Genomic DNA, 20509 nt, shown 5'->3' on the forward strand with positions numbered 1-20509 from the left:
GGATTTTTTTTAGGACTTTCTTTTCAGAAAGCATCTGTTTCAATACTGCAGAGTGTTCCAGAAAAAAATCACTTTTTTTTTTAATCTAAACATGCGTGCTGTTGATATTTTATGAATTACGAAGCCTTACAAAAATAAAAGAAAGTTCTGGGATCGAGTTACGGCATACATTCGTTAACGTATGGTTGCTATGTGTCCCTATCTTTTTCCACTAAATAAATAGAGACACAAATAGTAAAAACTTTAATGATGGTAATCGTATGCTGTAATTTGACCCCTGACTTCTGCATTATATGTTTTTGGGTCGAACCGGGTGAACTGGAATCCAGAATCCAGAGTTAATTTTCCCCATCACTAAAACTGAATCATGAAGTTATTTAAGGAAGCCTACATGTTAAAAGTACCATCACTCAAAAAATAGAAATTATCCGACTCGGCTGGTATTGCTATGTTTAAAGGAGGAGCCCTAAGTACCCTGTCAAAATGGCGATATTAAATAGGAAAAGAAAGTAGGAAAAGTCACACTTGCAGAATTGATTCCTGGATAAAGCTTTTGGTTATCATCTTTTGCTGTTTATTTGTTCAAATAATAAACATTTTTAATTTTATTTATGTTGGTATAATAGACATAATAAATATCCAAACTGATAAAACATTATACGGATACGCATGTATGTGCACAGCCACAGAAAATTCAACTTTCCTATCAATATTCAAATGGATTCCTGTTGATTTTATTCTCTCTGATATTGAAGATAAGTTAACATAAGAAAAATTTAGTGTAAATCCAAAAACCTTTAAAAAAATATTAAAAATTAAATATTAATAAAAGTTATTAAAAAAATCTACCTTGTAGTTTCCCAATTCTGCCTCCAATCTTTCAGAATGATTTATTGTAGATGGAATTGAAGTGAATGTCGATTCATATTCCAAATCAACTAGGATTTTTAACATTGAGTTTTGAAAAGCTCTGAAAATGTATTTATTATAACACTGTAATCGGACATGTTTTTACTTTTACCTATTCCAAACAGTTTTCTGCATTGGGCGCCATGCACTTATTTTTTTCATTATCTTCCGTTCAATGTTCTTTCTTAATTCAGATATATTATTGGAGCTCATATATACATAATTTAGTTTTTGAACGCCTCCAAGTGGAGCTGGATTTTTCTTGCTAAACATAGCAAACCAGCATGATGAATCTTCTACATTAAAATTCATCATAGACACCCGATTTTCACTTTGGATGTTACAATATATCTGGAAAAAATAATAATTCAAAGCTTTATTTTGGTTTATAGAAAAAAGAAAAATTATTATTACATTATGTTGAGAAAAGATGTAAAACACTTTATTCATTGGGCAGTAGGAATCTTTCGTTGAATACTTCTTTCCCGTAGTAGGGTCTAACAGTACAAGTTCAGTACCATCTTCATACAAAACATAAGCACTTTCACCGTGAGGAAATGAAATTCCTAGAACAACCCAACAACGAATACCGATTGTTAGCAAGTAATTCGCTAAAAGAACTCCAAGATCTTTGGCCGAGCCCCAACCAGTTTCAAGTAAAACCTAAAACAAAATTTTTAAAATCAATACAAATTCACACATAATGGTCGTTCCAACCTGGTTATTCAACCATATCCCCTTGAACTGCATATATGGATCAAAATGCTTGAGAATATTCAACAAAGACACATATCTGCAAGCAGTATCAATTAAATTTTCACTTATTTCAATTGGCAATGGAACTGGTTCAAGTAATCTTGTCAAACAAACTCGTTTGCCATCCATTGTACAAACTAATGGATCAATAAAACGATTTGGTTGCATATCCTTAGCTTCAATAGACCACTCCTGAATATGATTTCTAACATCTCTAAGCTCTGAACACTCAAGATTCTTCAAAGATATTTGGGGCATATCAAAACATGGATCCACACTAACATATAACCAAACATTGACGCGTTCTTTTATTTCAGGGATATTTTCTATTGGCAATGCTTCACTTAGAGATGGCGAGTTATACCCAAGAAAGACTTTTGGTGAATTCAGTTTGAAAACTCCTTCAATCTGAAAGGTGATTGGAAATTTTAAGCAATTTTTTTGTACTAAAATATAAAACTTACCCTTTGGTTTGTTAAAATTGTAGTTATTGGTAATCGATATTCACCCAACCAATTTGACTGAAACCTCTGATAGATTTCCATGGATCGCTCTTCACTTATGTGATTCTCTACATACTCATCAAAAATTGCAATTTTAAGATCTCCTTTTAGTTCAACTGGATTTCCTCTAAAATAAGATAAATTAATTTAATAACAAAGGATCTGAGGCAAAAACTGCAAAAAGTCCCACGTTGGGCGCCATTCCATGCATGGAAAAAATAGCGATAAAAGCTAAGATACTGAGGAATGGACTAACAAAATGTTCTTACGTTACTTGAAGAATCATATGTTCATTCCATGTTGGACTTGATCCATCAGCGGTCATTGTTCTGCTATTTTTATCCATATAACTAGCCAAAACATATGGTCTTACATTCGAATATTTAAAAGCTGTTAAAATGAAATACCATTTTCAATACAAACACGAGTTTGATGTTATAAATTATAAATCTTACTTTGTGAGCTAAACATCGATGTAGTACTGCTGTCTCTTCGGTCTAAATTTGGCGTAGAAAATGATCTGACTGGAATACCTGTAGCTCTTACAACATTGATAACAATATTAAATTTTTGTATATGCCGGTATTCTGGTTGTACTAAACTTTCTGAATTCAATGAACAACGAGGACTGAACATGGTTGCCAAAGATGCAAAAAAAGATTTCAAATCTACAATTGAATTGCCAACCAATAGCTTGTCAGATGTTCCACTTATCAATGCTAATTGATCACAATGATTTCGCACCACTTCATAAAGATTTTTAAGATATTTCTTTCCATTATGTTTGTGAATATCAATTAGATCCATCCAGTTTCCCATATCGATTACTTTCTCATCGTAGTCTTCTTCAATTTCTCCTTCTATATAAGGGACAAAACTTAAGTCTTTTGCTTTCATATCTCGTTTGTAGATTGAAGAAAGCATCCGCAAACGAGGATTGTTATCGATTTCTTCTCGTGAGCAGAATTCTAACAGAGTTTCTTGGAAAGTACAAGTGTCTTCTGATGGAATTTCCTTATTTTCGATATCCTCACCCTCAGAGGAATTTTCATCATCATCGTGAAGTGCTTCAGTTGCAAAATCGATAGGATTTTTCTTCTGATAATCTTTTCTTATTTCTTCAAGAATCTGAGTCCTTGGATTTGATTCAATAGATTGGTATTCATCGTCACAATTAAAAGCAATACTTATTTGGCCGGATAAATTTTCTTGCTTATGAGAAGAAAAACTTATGACTTCTAAGTCTTGATTGTTATTGTCAATAGATGGCAGTGGAACTATTATGTTGGCAATTTTAATGGGCCTGTATGGAATCCTTTTCTTTTCATAAAGCTAAAATAAAATTATTTCTTAGTCGAAAAATGTATAATAAAAAAGTTATTAAACTCACCTTTATCTTGATCTCCTTTGGAATCCTTCGATCTAGATAAATTCCCAAAGACTCATCGACAGCCAATGATAAATCGGGTTCCAAACGAAAAGTTTTGGTTGAACTTACTAACTGTCCATCAAATAAAATTCTCATATAGTAACTTTTAATTTTCTCCAAAGGACGACAAGGATCAGATAAGATGGTTCGTATGATTTTCATATCTGGCTCGCCTGGAGTTCGAGAGCATTTTTGAAGAGTTTTTTTTAAATCTTGTTTTATTGTTTCAATATTGGGTTTTTGAGGTTTTTCAGAGTACTTTTCTGGATCAGATCTTCTCAGTCTTTTAGCTCTATAATATGCTTCAAGTTCTTCACGGTATATCTCATTTAGTTCGGTTTCAAAACGTTTGGTATAAGAAGCATTGTCAGCATCTGTATCAACCTCAATCAGTTTAATTTTTATCTTTAACGATGTCCAATGAAAACCCTGGCGCTTACGAAGCTTCTTCAAGAGTATCCAAGTATCTAAAATATTTCGAAGCAAGTATTTGCTAGTAGTCTCTTCTTCATAGATTTCATTTCGTAACTGTTTTAATTTATTTAAATTTCCTTCAAGTTCATAAACATTTTGAGTTGTACCGTCTTCCAAAAGTTCATTTGCAATATTTCTTTGATCATTTAGTTGTCTCTTTAATTTTGGTATAATTTCACTATCTTTTCTCTTAAAATGAACATCGAGATAGCTTTCTAGTTTGTTCAACAAAATATGTTCCTCTTGCTGTAACGGATGCTGAGTGAATTTCAAGCCTTTTATATTCAAAGTCATGAATTTGCGACTTGGAATTATTGGAGTATTTTTGTCACCCAACTTTGCTACATAGAAAACTGGATTGAATTCCCATTCACAAACTGTTGCATAAAGAAGATCATCTTTGAAGAAATTAGTTTGATTTTTCAAAGAACTACCGGATGTGAGTTGCTGATCATTTCCTTCTTCATGATAGCGATTTACTAATCGAATCAGATTGGCATTTGGTTTAAGTTTACGATCTTCCATAAGGGTATTTTGAATATAAGGATTTATTGTTGAAGATGGAAAATATAGTGCATTTTCATCGAAAAATATTTTTTCAGATTCGACTCGTTTAATTGGATCATCATCTTCAATTTGAATAAAAGACGAGGCAGTTTGGATTTGTGGTGAATCTGCTGACGATTTGTCACTTTCTTCTTCTTGAGATGGAGATGGTATTTTCGATTTTGGTGAACTTGAAGTTTCTCCATTTTTACAAAAAAATGCTACACCCAATTCTTCAGCATCTTCTTCAATTTTATCAATGGATAGTTCTGTGCTGTTTAAGATAGCAGTTATTTCTTTCTCTGTTTCTTTGAATTCTTTAGTCAATTTTGGTTTATGTTTTTTAGGTTTTGGTTTGTTCTTTCGTCGCTTGTGAGTCTTTTTGCTTGATTCTGGCATTTTATCATAGTCTTAATTCTATTTAAATTTTGGAAGAAAATATGCTGAAAGGTTATAAGGTTTCAAAAAAAAAAAAAAAAAAAAAAAAACATGTAACCCTAATCTGTAACTACCCCATTGGTGTAGTAGGAGAGGATCCCCTCGACATCAAAATCATAAAAGTGCCAAACTAAGGAAGAGTATTCCGTGACATGTTCATAACCAGCCCTATCGAGGTATCCGTTCGGAGAAATTTTTTTCCGATTTGTTCGAGATCGGAGAATTTTCTATCGAGGTATCCGTTCCGATTGATATATCGGAGAATCTTCCGATGAAACATGGCGCCCATCAACGCATTGCGATGAAGTGTGATCAGCAAAGACTTTTTGACAGTTGTGCTTTGAATTTTATCGGAAATTCTCCGATACAAAATAGTTGCGGAATATTTTCAGAAAAGTTGAATTTCACAGAAAAAAAAATATAAAAATGTAAATATAATTTTGATTTTTTAGTGAAGATTAATAAAAAACAGCGACAAAGCCTCAGCAAGAGAGGTTGCTTGAAATTAAGAAGACTTGAGCACATGTGTCAAATGAATGCGATTGTATACTTTATTTTCTTTGTTCAGAAGTGGATACCTTGAAAGAAATGTAAGTTCCGATCGGAACGGGCTATCGTTTCAAAACTTTCTCCGAACGGATACCTCGATAGGGCAAAACATGTCCGGGATATTTCAGGAACATATCCGGGAAAAGTCGGGGACTTATCCGGGACCTGTCCCGGACCTTTCAATTATTTTGATTTTTGTTCGTGCCATCTCACTAAGACATAAAAAAATTAAATGAAGTTGGCTGCACTCAGTTTTTTTCATTTTTAAAATCAAACTTTAATATATATGTAGCGTTTTCTGGTGACTCTCTAGAGGAGTTTTTGGAATTAATTTTTTTGGACCTAAAATAACGGTACTTGTCATATACCGATTTTATTAAAGTTGAATTTGCTTGAACGATTTTGTTAAAAAATGTATATGTTGGTTTCAAGACAAGGTCTACCTTCTAATGAAATTTTTTTTTTGAAAATCATTATTAACGGTACCCACCTTTAATAGAACCGTTTTTTTTTTAAATCCAATTTTCTCCGAAACTCATAATTTTTGTATAATAATTTTGAAAAAATTAATTTGTTTTTTTTTTTTTTTTATTTGATTTTTATTTTTTCTAATCAAATTTTCGAAAACAAGATATTTCGGTTTAAGATGTTGATTAAAAATAGCTATACAAAATGGCATACCCATTTTATTAAAACTTGGTTTAAAAAAAAAAAAAAAAAAAACATTTATAAAAAATTAGTTTTTTTTTAAAAACGGCTCTAATGCTTTTGAAAATATTTTTTTTTTTAAATGCATCTTAATAACACAATTTAAACTGCATACTTATTTTGGAGTTCAATTTGATTTAACGTGGTTTTATTTCAATTTGAAAAACTTTGGGGATTTTGGCTTTCCACCATTTTGTTTTGTGGGGATTTTCTATGTGTGATTATCGGTTTTGGCCATTCATCACTAACCCAAAAAATAAACATTGGAAAATAAACTTTCTATTCCATAAAAACTCATTTCGGTTACAGGCTGCCTCCACTGTGCATGAACGTTGCTCTGTTGATGAATATATCTTGAAAAAATCCAATAGAGGCAGAAAAATCCATGCCCATTTAGACATCTTGTCGAAAAATCTTATTTTTTGAACATGACATGATAGCCCAGTAATTTTAGACATTTTTTAACCCAATCTGCGGAAAAATTCCTACTGGGCTCGATTTTGGTATAGACCTTCGTTACGGCGTTGTTATGAAGATGTGAAAAATCGACATTGATATCGTGTCCGCGTTAAGAGTTATAGGGGTCAAAAGGTCACAAAAACTGGTTTTTCACGATTTTCAGCAAAACGGTAAGTCTTATCAAAAAATTTTCAATGCAAGAATTGTAGACCAGATTATTATATATAAAAAGTGTCATGACACTTTTTTTCCTAAGACCCACCGTTTCTTAGGTATAACGATTCAAAAAGTTGAAGTTTAGTTGTAATCGTCATAATCCTATTCCTGAAAAAAAAAACTCCTAACTGAAAAGTTCCTGAAATTTCATTATTTTTTTAGCTTGAATTTCGTTCCTCAACTGTTAAGAATATGGGGAAACCAAAAAAAAAATGGAAATTTTCGCCATTTTTCCGATTGGGGCCCTTCTCCCGAAACCATTTCCCTGGGAATTTTTGTTTAGAATATGTCTAAAAATACACAGGGTGTGCAATAGAGAATGGACAACCCTAAAACGGCTTATAGCTACACTTATGATTGTTCTAAAAACAGATAGAAAAAAGTTCTATCGCAACCAGTTCATAAAATATGGACTTTTTTTCGTTCAGTGTATTTTAAATTTTATCATCTTATGTTTTCGTTCACTACAACCACGAATGAATGAATTTTATTTCTCCTTATACCAGAATATTTTTAAGAAAGTTGGCCACCTAGGTTTCTATAGATTTATTTTATACCACAGGTGTTTAAAATTTTTCATAAAATACTTTTTTTACATTTTGCATCAAAAAACAGATTTCAAAATTTTTTTTACGAAAATGTGCAATAGCTATGAAATTTTTAAAGTGTTTATGTACTCATCCAATTATTGTAGAAAATTATAAAAAAAAGAAATAAATAAAATTCATTCATTCGTGGTTGTAGTGAACGAAAACATAAGATGATAAAATTTAAAATACACTGAACGAAAAAAAGTCCATATTTTATGAACTGGTTGCGATAGAACTTTTTTCTATCTGTTTTTAGAACAATCATAAGTGTAGCTATAAGCCGTTTTAGGGTTGTCCATTCTCTATTGCACACCCTGTATATTTTTAGACATATTCTAAACAAAAATTCCCAGGGAAATGGTTTCGGGAGAAGGGCCCCAATCGGAAAAATGGCGAAAATTTCCATTTTTTTTTTTTGGTTTCCCCATATTCTTAACAGTTGAGGAACGAAATTCAAGCTAAAAAAATAATGAAATTTCAGGAACTTTTCAGTTAGGAGTTTTTTTTTTCAGGAATAGGATTATGACGATTACAACTAAACTTCAACTTTTTGAATCGTTATACCTAAGAAACGGTGGGTCTTAGGAAAAAAAGTGTCATGACACTTTTTATATATAATAATCTGGTCTACAATTCTTGCATCGAAAATTTTTTGATAAGACTTACCGTTTTGCTGAAAATCGTGAAAAACCAGTTTTTGTGACCTTTTGACCCCTATAACTCTTAACGCGGACACGATATCAATGTCGATTTTTCACATCTTCATAACAACGCCGTAACGAAGGTCTATACCAAAATCGAGCCCAGTAGGAATTTTTCCGCAGATAAAACCTAAAATTACTGGACTATGAGCATTTTGTTCAAATCATGGGCATGAATTCTGACGTTTCGTATACGTATAAGTTTTCTCTAGAATAAAGAGTTAAAACGAGTCTTTTTACCTCTACATTCAAGAAAATATCTTAAACATACGCAAAAGATAAAATGAGACGACAAGACATATAATTTGCCCAGCGAAAAAAAATGTGCTGTTTGTGGATTTTATTGCGGTTGTGTTGTGATATTGGGCACAGGGATGGAACTTTGCTGCAATTGCAGTAGATCTACTGCATTTTTTTCAAGAAACAAATCTACTGCCTTTAAATAAAATCTACTGCACTTTTGGTTTAACCCTTTGCTCCCGGAAAAAAATACAAATATCTTGAAAAAAAGTTTTGATATTTTCTAATTACACACTAATATGAAAAAATAATGATTGTACTAGTAATAACATTGTATAAGGAATGTTTTGAGCTGAGAGTACAAAAGGACAAGTCCATTTTTTATTAAAAAAAAAACTAACAAAGTAATTAATACGTGGTTTCATGCTGAAACCACTAGGAAGCAAAGGGTTAAAATAAATCAGCGAGTTTCATGTAAACAAGATTTCACCCGAAAAAATTCAATTTTTCAATTTTACTTTTACCCTATTATAAGTTCCGTCTTCCGTGATGAAAGTTGTTCACGTTCAGAAAACTCCCCGTAGTTTGAAGTTTTTTTTTCAGTTAATGAGTGAGGTAGTCGACAGGTCTTTTCTAACTAAAATTTAGGAACTAGTTTTGCCGAAAATATAAATTTCATTCGGGGGAAACTTACAATATTATATTTTTAATTTCTATGCCAACAAAAATGTTTTGGGTTGAAAATTTCCAAGTGAATCTCATGTAAAAATGTTATGAACATATTTGTGTTTGATCGTATTTCTGATTGCAGTCAATGCATACATTTTTCTTTTGTTCTGTTTTTGTTATATTTTCTTAAAAAGAAATAAATGTTAAGTTTTTGTAAATTTTTAGGAAATTTTATACAAATATAAAAATCTTCTGCGATAAAAATGAATCTACTGCATTAATTGTTCAAATCTACTTCGACTTTTTTTTCAAAAAGTCCCACCCCTGATGCTTATAGGAGATGCTGTGTAAAAAAAATGTTCCAGAAAGTGAAATGTTTGTGCAAAATGTCAAGAAACTCTCCAAATAATCTAGCACAATACAGTGCCTACGTTCTGTAACTCTCGCATCGAGAAATTTCTCGCAAAAAACACGCAAATCGGAACAAAAATAATGTGAATCGACACAAAAATCATTTTCTCACATTCGTTTGTTTCTATAAACAAATTTTTCTCGCCTTGTTTTAAATTTTTTCGATGCGAGAAGTTCTCGACTAAGTTACAGAACGTAGGCACAGGTAAGAATTTCGTTTGTCGAGCTACGTACTATAGCCTAGTACGCAGCTGAAGCGAAACGAAATTTTCCATACAAAAATTTCGTTAACGAAATTAAATTTGTTTTGTTTTTGTTTTTAACTTATTTTCTGATGTTTTTTTCTAGAATTTTTTTATTTGTATTTTTATTTTTACTTTACTATAATACCCGATGGTATTTTTTCGTTAACATGTTCGCTGTTGACTTTGGAGACTTCAAATTTTTCGTTTCGCTTCAGCTGCGTACTTGGCTTATAAAACGAAAAGCATAACGAAATTTTTCATATAGGTACTAGGCTTAAATAAATGGATTTCTCCGAGATTCTCATTTTCTATTTTTTAGTTATTTTGGATCAACTTCCTTTTCGTCTTTTTAAGCGACAGCACTGGTACTCACCTTCCACTAACAACTACGTTTCTTTGGCCAGTTTGATGTTTTAATACAAGTAATTTAAACGTATTCAAAAAATAATAATTAAATATTATTATTATTTATATAACAAAATTCGTGGAACTACTTCTCCTCTGCAGTTTTTATGTATGTATATAAAAAATAAAACAAACAATTTAAAATGTTTGTTTTGAATTATTTTCGTTGATATGGCAACGAGCTTGTCCTGTTCCAGTTTCCATTTGAAAAATGTGAAACTCTGCGAACGATTTGGAAACATGAAACATTTGACATTTCATAATTAACTCGCGGCTTTTTTGTTTACGTTTATAAAAGTTTTGCTAGATTGTTTTTTTTATAATAATTGTATATTTTATTAGAATTTTATAATTTTATTAAAATGTCCAATGATAAAAGAACCATCTATGTTGGAGCACTTGCCGATGAAGTAACAGAAAAACTCTTGAATGATGCTTTCATTCCATTTGGTGACATTGCCGACATACAAATGCCCGTCGACTACGAATCCCAAAAACATCGAGGTTTCGCATTTATCGAATATGAAGCTTCCGAAGATGCTGCTGCAGCTATTGACAATATGGTATGTTCACAAACAAACACATTTTATTATTCTTGTTTTTGGAGAAAGTAAGATTATTACGCTTGATAATATTCAAAGGCATTTAAATAGAGTTTGGCATCAAGCTCTCTTATCGAAAATGCATACATTTGATATCGACGATTCTCTTATTTATTGGATTAGAAATTACCTTTCAGACCGTTTAATACAAGTCGTATTGGATGGTTTCAAGTCTGAAACCCACAAAATAAACGCTGGTGTGCCCCAGGGCTCCGTTTTGTCTCCGACTCTCTTCCTCATTTTCATTAATAAAATCTGCTCTCTGAAACTTCTAATCCATTTAATTGTTTCGCTGATGATAGTACACCCTCAGTTTTTCATATTCGTTTTGAGGATTCTGATCTTGACAGCATTATCCAATGAAGAATAAGAAATCGCGGAGAATTTAATGCTTCAGAAACACAATACTGCTTACTGTCATTAAAACAGAACCTTCGGTTGATCATCTACTTCATGTTGTTAACATTCAAATAAGCTAAACGATGATGCCATAGTATTTGCGATGCTTCGGTCAATTTATCTTCGCTAGCAATCCCAGCAAACAAACTTCTTTCGACATAGAAAGTGGTTTCATACAGATGACCTTTTCGATTAGCAGCAAATATGTTTTTCCTATTCTTGGATATCAACGCCATTGAAGATTATTTTGTAACCTTTTTCTGTTAGTTGATGAAAAGACAAAAGATTAAACTTCAAATTTTCAACGAACAAAACATTTGTAATCGTTTTCGTTTTATTGTCTTCAGCGAAAAAATCTTGATCGAAATGTCACCTCTCTGCTTAGCCACCAACCAATGATGCACCAGACTTTGCTGTTGATATATTAATCGGGTCAACTCTTTGAATGTTATTGAAGAACTCTTTATTATTAATAATATGATAAATGTTGCACCAGAATCAAGAATAAAACGTATTTCTTGAAAATCATTGCTTGATTTCTTCGAGGCTGAACTCATGCAACAAGACTCAACTTTATCATTCGATGCATTATTCAGATATTATTCTTCACACAGCAAAAATTCTGGATCAGAATCATTTGGATTTAATATAACCTGGCTTCTTACATTTATGGCAAATAATCTTCGAACGGTCCGCTTGCATAGCCATTGTATCACTGGATCTAATGCTCTGTTCATGACCATTAGCACGCTTAGCACATTCGTCCAAAAGACGACAAATTCCATCGTCAATTTAAAAGGGTCCATCGTCTCTATAGCCGTTACCAAACTATTAAAACATTTTGGTAAAGTAAAAAGAAATTTACAAACGACATCTAGTTCTTCTAAGGTGGCACCAGTCGATCTCAGCTCACGCACTTTATGATCAAATTCAAGAAAATATTCATGAATGTCTTCGCCATCCTTGTATCTCCAAAACATTTAACTAGAACTGCATTGCATTTCTTCTCATTCAATTTCAAAGAACTTTTCACATTTTCATCTTGTTCAGCCTCCAAAAACGAGTTCAATGGAGTCTTCAAAAATATTTCCAGAGATTTTTCTTCTAGTAAAATCTAAAGTCGATATTTCCAATTCGAGAAATTCGTTCCATCGAAATTCTTTTCTTTTTGCAAAATATTTTCCATATTCTCTATACTGAACAAAATCTTCTTTTGACTCGATTTGAAATTTTGAAAAAAAAACAATAAAAACTTATACAACCCTATTAGATAACCTGTTATTATAGCAAAACGATGTTTATTGTTTGATAGTTTAAAATCGAGTGAGGAAAATTTTATTTGAATAAATATTAAAATATTAATAAATTGAAATTATTGTCAGAGATTAAAATAAAATTAAACATTACAGTATTAAAAAGCAAACTGAATAAAACAAATTAGTATTCTAACAATTCTCTGATCTAGCTGTAAACTGTAAATCTTACATTTGACCAAAACTTGAATACAATAACGTATTTGAGTATCTTGGACAGAATACAAAACCGTGCTTTTAAAATGATAGATGATAGATCGATAACTGAGACAATTGCGTCCCTCGACCACCGACGTAATGTTTCATTTCTCTCCTTATTTTATCGCTATTTTTATAAACAATGTTCAGATGAAATAGCTAGTTGCATCTACTAATTTTACATAATTTTAAGAATGACTCGGAGCTATGTGGACGAACGATTCGTGTCAACCTAGCCAAACCAGTACGAGTGAAGGAAGGAAGCTTTAAACCAGTCTGGGCAGATGATGACTGGTTGCAAAAACACGCTGGTGCTACTCTGACAAATGAAGAAGGAGCTGAAGGAACAGAACAACCATCATCTGAAGAAGTATGCATTATAAATCAATTCTTTCAACCTTTATTCTATTTTACTATATATATCTGTTTCAGCAAGTTGAAAATGTCACTCCAGTGGTTATTTCTAAACCAGAAAAACGTAATCCCCAAGTATTCTTTGATATTCGTGTTGGTGGCAATGATGTTGGGCGCATTGTAATGCTGCTACGAGCCGATGTTGTTCCAAAAACAGCGGAAAACTTCCGAGCGCTTTGCACCCATGAACAAGGTTTCGGGTACAAAGGAAGCACTTTCCATAGAATCATTACTGAATTTGTAAGTATATAGCTGCGTTCCTTTGGAAATATTTATCTACTTTTTAGTACTTAAAACTACTTTGAATTACTTTTGCTATACTGAAAAAGTAGTTCAAAGCAGCTTTAAGTACTAAAAAGTAGATAAAGATTTCCAAAGGAACGCAGCTTATGATGAATCATCTTATTTCGATACAAATGAATACATTTTTCTTTTAAAGATGTGTCAAGGAGGTGATTTTACCAATAATAATGGCACTGGAGGAAAATCTATTTATGGAAAGAAATTTGCTGATGAAAATTTCAACTTAAAACACAATGGCTTTGGAACTCTTTCGATGGCTAACTCTGGAGCTAATACTAATGGTTCACAGTTTTTCATCTGTACCACTAAGTATTTATTTTTTTGTTTTAGTTTCTTTTGAAGTATGATATTTACTTGGGTTGTTTTTTGTTTCAGAACCGATTGGTTGGACAATAAGCATGTTGTTTTTGGACATGTTATTAGTGGTGCCGATGTTGTGAGGAAAATTGAAAGATGTGGAACAAAAGCAGGAACTCCAACTCAAAAAGTAATTATATATTCTTGTGGAGAATTGAAGTAAATTAAATAAAAAAGAAGGTAATGAAATTGTTGTTTTGTTTTACATTTGAAATAGATTTTGTTAAGTTCGCGGTGCAATTTTGGGTTTAACTGCTTGATACAGTCTTATACGTTAACTTAGTCGAGGTCTGATCCACTTTCGTACTTTCTGAATTAAAGAGATTCTTGTGGGAGTAAATTCTGTAGTTCTGTCACAAAAAGCAAAAAACTAAAACAATTTGAATTGAACTGACGAAGATGAAACTCAAAATCAAGGAGAGCATAAAGCATACATTCGTCCAAAGCTTTCTTTCTTTAGTCGTACTACAGGAATGTGGAATGCAATACCCGCCTCAGTTTTATCTTCCCATATTTTTGTTCCCAGTTGAAAATGTGCATCGGTATCGCCTTTTAAATACTTCCCTCTTTTCCTAACGCTCTTACTATTAAGGGCATCCAAAACCCACGCAGATTATAATAAAAAAAAGGTTCTGTAATTCTGTCTTGGCATGTTTTCTCGCTTCGAATTACAGGCTAACCGTTGAATTTTATTACAAATTGCTAATTAGGATTTTTCCTTTTAAGTAGAAACTATTCTTTTAAAGAAACAAAAGTCACTATATCACCAACAATTAAGAAAACGTCTCCAACAATTTTAAATTTTGTGTTTAGTGTTATTTTTAAACTTGTTTAAAGTTTAGGTTCGTTTCCTACTCCTGCTATAATTTTTGATTGTGTTCGTTACAATTACTAGTTATGATTTTAAGAAATATTGATTGGGCTGGGCTGTTCTATTCAGAAATTATAAATGGTTTCTTATCTAATTACATAGCTAATTTTTCCGCAAATGCATACACTTTTGAGCAAAATAGTTAGACCTTGTCACGTATCCGTGCCTCGGATGGAAATTCTCCAATTTCATACGAATCATGCTTCCGACAAAAACAAATGTCGGGGCCAAATTTGTAAAACGATAACACAGCCACACAAAAACATATAAAAGTTCTGACCTGGGGTTGCGACTAGGTTTTTCATATAGTTTTTGGGTAGCGGAAACCGAATCCGAAGTCCATTTTGGTCCATCACGTCAGGTTTTCGAGATAACCTCAAAAAATGTCACGAAAACAAAAAAAAATTCTCTGATCTGGATGTGCGAATATGTTTTTGGATCGCTGAATTCAGATTCGAAGTCAATTTTGCCCTATCACGTCAGGTTTCTGAGATATCCTCAAAAAATGTCTAAACTCAAAAAAAAGTTCTTATCTGACATTTTTTGAGGATATCTCAAAAACCTGACGTGATACGGCAAAATAGACTTCGGATTCGGTTTTAGCAACCCAAAAACTATATGAAAAACCTAGACGCAACCCCAGATAAGAAATTTTGTTTTTTTGGTTTTGACATTTTGTTGAGGATATCTCAGAAACCTGACGTGATAGGGCAAAATTGACTTCGAATCTGGATTCAGCGATCTAAAAACTATATGAATAACATATTCGCACATCCAGATCAGACATTTTTTGAGGTTATCTCGAAAACCTGACGTGATGGAGCAAAACGGACTTCGGATTCGGTTTCCGCGACCCAAAAACTATATGAAAAACTTGGTACAACCACAGTTCAGAACTTTTATTTTTTTTTGTGTGGCTGTGTAATCGTTGAAACTACTTCGTTCTCGTTGAAATGCGACTACGTATTACGATAATCGTTTTACTTCAACGATACTCGTTGATCTTTAAGAATGCCATTTACCTAAAGTTTGACTTTCGTTTTCGTTTAGCTGTCAAAATATTTCTGCGTATGCTGGTAGAATGGATGTGAACCTCAAAAAAATATTTTTTCGGTTTAGTTTGCCCAAACGACTTTATTGTTTTACATAATCGCTCTTTGTCGTGACTATCGTTTACTTCAGTATCGTTGCTCGTTTCGTATTACGTAATAGACCCCCTGTATTGAAGCAAATTAGGTACTACCACTGCTCGATTGTATCCATACAGCACACGATTTTATCAATTTTGATATTTGTGAAAACTTCTCAAAAAATGATTGAGCATCATACTCAACTTCAGTTGCACCACGTGTGCAATGCATTTTTTGACTTTGTACCTGTAGTTGCATCGGCATCCTATATTGTGCTTGAGAATTTTGACGAAATTGCTTTTCTATTCAATTATGGTCAAACCTATGGTCCCTAGTTTCAAACGAGTGACAATCTCTTCAAAACACATCGTAACACCGAGTTTTTTTCGGGTCCGATGGATACCTTATCCAAAAAATCTGCTCTAAGTAAAACTTGTACTTATTAGCTGTTCCAAACCATTTTCAAGCAAATAAGATATTGTAACTAAAATAAAGTTAATGAAACAAGTTTTTTATTTTTACGTTCTTTATTTTTAAATCATTAAAAATTAATAGATTTTAATCATTTTAGATATTGACTGCCAAGCCAAGATTGTTGGTTTTTCAATTTCATCTTAAAACCTGAAAAAAAATAAGAAATTTTTTATTAATTTACTGATAACAAAAATTAATTCAATATTTTTTTTTTTTGTTAATTCAATCAGAATAAAGTAAACAGCATGGTTTTTATTTGGGTTCGCTCAGAAGAGGGAACCTGAATAGGTATGGATATCATCAAATCAGATTACCCATTTTTATAAATTATTTTAGTTAAAAAAAAAATGTATTCTCACCTCTAAAAGGAAAATTAAGTATCACCCATATCTTCAGAGGAAAGCAAGTATACGACATTCATCACAAACATCTGCAATAAAATAAAGAAAGAAAATTGTCAGAAGCGTCTCAAGTAATTTACAAAAAATTTAGAATAGGTATAAAATTTCAGACGAAAAGATTAACAGCATGGTTTTTATTGGGTTCGCTCAGAAGAGGGAACCTGAAAAGGTTATGCTATCATCATTAAGATGAAAAAAATACTTAGAAAAGTAAAACAAAAGAACTAACCTTTTGTGAGAATTTTTTTTTGGGCGGGCATACTTTCTAGATTGATCATACGACTTCAAATCATCAAAGCTGGAAAATAAAGAAAAAACATTTATTAGTTTTTATTTTGGAAAAGATACAAATTAATTGGTTAAGTGTGATGTCAGTGAAAAAATTTGTTACATTCTAATTCAAATGAACTATACTTTAAATGAATCATCATTATAAAAGAAGGTAGTTCTAAAAAAGTTAGACTAGTGATATATTCTTACCTTGATTATTTTTTTCCCGCCAACGTTTTCAAAATTGAGTCTAGCAAGAATGCCATATTTGCACGCTGCAATTAAAAATAAAAAAAGCAATGAATTTTTGAAGTTTTAAACATTCAATACAATAAGGTCTTTGAATTATTTATATCTTCAGTATCCTTTTGGTTAATTAATGTGAAATCAGCATAGCTTTTCTTTCAGATTATGGTTAACATCATGTAAGTTTTGAATACAATTGAATCGGTTTCATTTCAAAAACAACTTATGTCCAGTAGTTAACCATTGGACTTAAGTTGTTTTTGAAATGACTTATTCAATTTAAGATACAAATAATTCTTGGAGACAGTTCTTACCTTTTTATAACCCGCTTTTTCTTCTACATCGTGTCTGAACTACAGGCACATTTAACTCGTGTCAAACGAAACTCTATAAAAAGAAGAGGAATACAAGTTGTAGTTGGGTGATTTTTAATATTCAAACAAAAATAAGGATTAGAAATATATTTTCAGTATCCTTTTGGTTAATTAGTGTGAAATCAGCATAGCTTTCTTTCAGATTAAGATTTTCATCATTTAATTTTCACTTCTGTTGAAAGATTTATTAACAGTGCTTTGAGATAAGATAAAGGATAAATCCGTTAGGTACTGTTTAAGCCCATAAATTAGCGGGGTTTTGAGGGAGGATAAACAGTTTATACAACTGATTCCCAAAAAAGTAAATTTGTTTAAGTTTCAACCAAACAGAAGTGAAAAATTACTTAACTATTTAATTTGTGTTTTTTTTTATAATTACCTTATAAACTCCATCAAGTCCGATGTACAACTTTTTCATAATGAATTTCAGCCATCTAAAATGAAAAATTAAAGTCCACAATGATTACTCTTGTTTTATAGAAATGTTCAAAACAAAATTATAAATTTTTTCATATTTAATTTTCAGTTGGCCGTTCTTATCTATCCGCAATATATTTTAATGAACAAGTTCATTAATATTAGGCGATGAACTCTCATCATATTAAATTGAATTGAACCAAGTAATTTTTTGACAAATTAAAAATTTTTTTTTTTAACTTACCATTTATTTAATCCAAGATTATTCAAGGCATCTTTGGTTTTTTTAAGTTTATAAATGATATGCCAGATTGTTTAAAAGTTTGATTATATAAATGATTTGATATTTTTGGAAAAGCAAACATTTTTAAAGTTAAATAAAACTTCAATGTTCAAGTTAGGTAAAATAGTTTTTGAGAAAAGCACGTCCAACTTTGACAAATGACGATAGTAAAATGAGAAAGATAAAAGCGGAAAATGAATGATGTAAAATTAAAGTACAAAGTGAAGTTAGCTCCAATTTTATTTTATTTGTTTCCGTTTCAATTCCAGGATGTACCAACTATTTTATTACACTACGCTTACACTAACCGAGTATCAGTTTCGTTCCTTGAAAATTGGAAATTTTTTGGGCTACTTTTTGCAAAAGTACAAAAGTAAAAATTATTTTCTGTCTGGTAGTTGATAGAGTTAGGGCGATTTTGTTCACTATTGCTCAACTTGGAGCAAACTCTCAAGTTGACAAACTTGAGAGTTGACTTTAACTCGAGAGTTAAAACAAAAGTTGAGAATCTATTTTGTTCACTATTTTTTTCTTAACTCTCGAGTTTAAAAAACAAAAGTTGGCCAACTTTCAGTTTTGAAAATATCCCTGGGATATTTGTGACAGCAAAGACAAATAATGTCAGTTTATAATCATCTTTTTATGTTTTTGTCATCAGTTAGAATTTTAATTAAGTTTGTGTTTAATTTTTGGTGTTCAAAATGTCGAAGATTTTTTATTAGTCCGATTGTACGTGCGCGCCGTTTTTCAAGAATTTCAAATTCAAATCATTTGATTGATTTGATAAAATTATATTATTTGTATGGCTGTCAGTAATATAAAATGCGGAGTAATTGAAATAAATGTAACTGGATAGATGTGAATAGCGTCGGAAATGGTCTTTAGCAGAATTAAAAAAAAAACATAAAAAATTTACACCTCATACCACCAGAAAAAAATATTTTTTTTCACAATTTGATAAAATTATATTATTTGTATGGCTGTCAGTAATATAAAATGCGGAGTAATTGAAATAAATGTAACTGGATAGATGTGAATAGCGTCGGAAATGGTCTTTAGCAGAATTAAAAAAAAAAGACAAAAACAGAAAAAATTTACACCTCATACCACCAGAAAAAAATGGTTTTTTCACGAAGGTTTTAATAAAATATGTACATAAGAAAATAAATAATGCAATTCTTTCTCTTTAAATTTGTCTTTGTTTTCGTTTTGTTTTTGCATCATATTTTTTTCTATGAAGTTGTTCTTTTCCATGAGCAACATTCTATATCGATACCACTAAAAAGAAAATGTTATTTTTCGATTTTTTCCTTCGAAACATTAATTTTTATCACAATAACTGCCAACAAAATTTTGACAGAAAAATAAAAAAATAATAATTTTAAAGCAAACTATCAAGTTTGGTCGGCAAACTTCTACTTTTTCCGGAAGTTGAGAAAGCCGAAAGTTTATAAAGTCTCGAGTTTGAAATCGAAAGTTAAAAACGTCAACTTTGCGTGAACAAAACAAAATCCAGAAGTTGAAGATAAAAATCCTCAAGTTATGCTCAACTTCTAGTGAACAAAATCACCCTTAGTCTATTGGGCTTTTAAGCCAAATGTCAGTGTCGACGAAAAAAAAAAAAAAAAAAATTTTGACATTTCAATTTTGAGGAAAAGTAGCGTGTATTATGCATATCGACGGTTAAACTTCATAACCTCGTAAGTCGTTTTTGCAAGTTTTTCAGAAATCAAAAAACAAAATGTTGTGTTTCTTGTTTTTGTATGGGATCTATCAATACGAGTGTTTGAATTTTGTCATTCCTGAAAAATGTTCAGAACAACATTGTTAAGCTGAATATACCAAAAGATAGCTCTGAATTTTCTGAATTGTTTGCATTAATAATATTTTTTCGAATTTTTAGACTTACGAGGTTATGAAGTTTAACCGTCGATATATGCTTTTGTTTTCCTCAGAATTTGTTTTGATTTGATTGGTTGGTTTTTTCTTGTACTTCTTTAATAAACAGTTATGATAGAAAGGAAAAAGACAAAGACAGATTGCTTAAAAGCCCAATGTGCCTGGCAACACAGTGATTTTTCAATCGATTGAAAAATCACATGCGGTGGCTACAATCACGTTCCACTTTTACATTTTCTAGAAACAAATGTCAAAAAGAGGAAAAAATTAGCAATGGAACTGTACTGCCCTCAGAAAATTAAGTTCCCTT

At 31.5% G+C, this 20509-nt stretch overlaps 2 protein-coding genes, 1 long non-coding RNA gene and 1 other non-coding gene across 4 annotated transcripts; 1 reads left to right on the forward strand and 3 right to left on the reverse strand.

The window, feature by feature from the left end:
• Positions 1-544: 544 nt before the first annotated feature.
• LOC129918476 (coiled-coil and C2 domain-containing protein 2A) lies at positions 545-10386 on the reverse strand. Its single transcript, XM_055999060.1, has 10 exons — positions 10217-10386; positions 3559-5034; positions 2624-3500; positions 2438-2558; positions 2130-2295; positions 1627-2073; positions 1324-1572; positions 1022-1260; positions 850-970; positions 545-795 (listed from the first exon to the last, which is right to left on the reverse strand). Exons 2-10 carry the CDS (start codon positions 5014-5016, stop codon positions 610-612), a joined length of 3864 nt encoding a protein of 1287 aa, XP_055855035.1. The 5' UTR covers positions 5017-5034; positions 10217-10386; the 3' UTR covers positions 545-609.
• A 118-nt stretch (positions 10387-10504) lies between these two features.
• Positions 10505-18473, forward strand: LOC129918477 (peptidyl-prolyl cis-trans isomerase E). Its single transcript, XM_055999061.1, has 6 exons — positions 10505-10811; positions 12954-13130; positions 13193-13414; positions 13614-13786; positions 13853-14014; positions 18127-18473. The coding sequence occupies exons 1-5, from the start codon at positions 10611-10613 to the stop codon at positions 13995-13997; spliced, it is 918 nt and encodes a 305-aa protein (XP_055855036.1). The 5' UTR covers positions 10505-10610; the 3' UTR covers positions 13998-14014; positions 18127-18473.
• Positions 16326-18380, reverse strand: LOC129918478 (uncharacterized). Its single transcript, XR_008772964.1, has 6 exons — positions 18262-18380; positions 17541-18034; positions 17191-17255; positions 16940-17008; positions 16669-16739; positions 16326-16456 (listed from the first exon to the last, which is right to left on the reverse strand). It is a non-coding gene; the product is annotated as an uncharacterized LOC129918478 (long non-coding RNA).
• LOC129920327 (small nucleolar RNA Me28S-Cm3227) lies at positions 17684-17765 on the reverse strand. The gene has a single exon (XR_008773245.1). It is a non-coding gene; the product is annotated as a small nucleolar RNA Me28S-Cm3227 (small nucleolar RNA).
• Positions 18474-20509: the final 2036 nt, after the last annotated feature.

The sequence above is a fragment of the Episyrphus balteatus genome, chromosome 4 (assembly GCF_945859705.1).
Source record: "Episyrphus balteatus chromosome 4, idEpiBalt1.1, whole genome shotgun sequence".
Classification (NCBI taxonomy): domain Eukaryota; kingdom Metazoa; phylum Arthropoda; class Insecta; order Diptera; family Syrphidae; genus Episyrphus; species Episyrphus balteatus.

Excerpts from the sequence above, each read along its gene's own strand:
- LOC129918476 (XM_055999060.1), bottom strand. The coding sequence starts at position 5,016 with ATGCCAGAATCAAGCAAAAAGACTCACAAGCGACGAAAGAACAAACCA. Across the intron at positions 2,296-2,437 it reads CATATGATTCTTCAAGTAAC|AGGAAATCCAGTTGAACTAA; the intron begins GTAAGAACATTT and ends ATCTTATTTTAG. Across the intron at positions 2,074-2,129 it reads CAATTTTAACAAACCAAAGG|ATTGAAGGAGTTTTCAAACT; the intron begins GTAAGTTTTATA and ends ATCACCTTTCAG.
- LOC129918477 (XM_055999061.1), top strand. The coding sequence starts at position 10,611 with ATGTCCAATGATAAAAGAACCATCTATGTTGGAGCACTTGCCGATGAA. Across the intron at positions 13,131-13,192 it reads AACAACCATCATCTGAAGAA|CAAGTTGAAAATGTCACTCC; the intron begins GTATGCATTATA and ends TATCTGTTTCAG. Across the intron at positions 13,787-13,852 it reads TTTTTCATCTGTACCACTAA|AACCGATTGGTTGGACAATA; the intron begins GTATTTATTTTT and ends TTTTTGTTTCAG.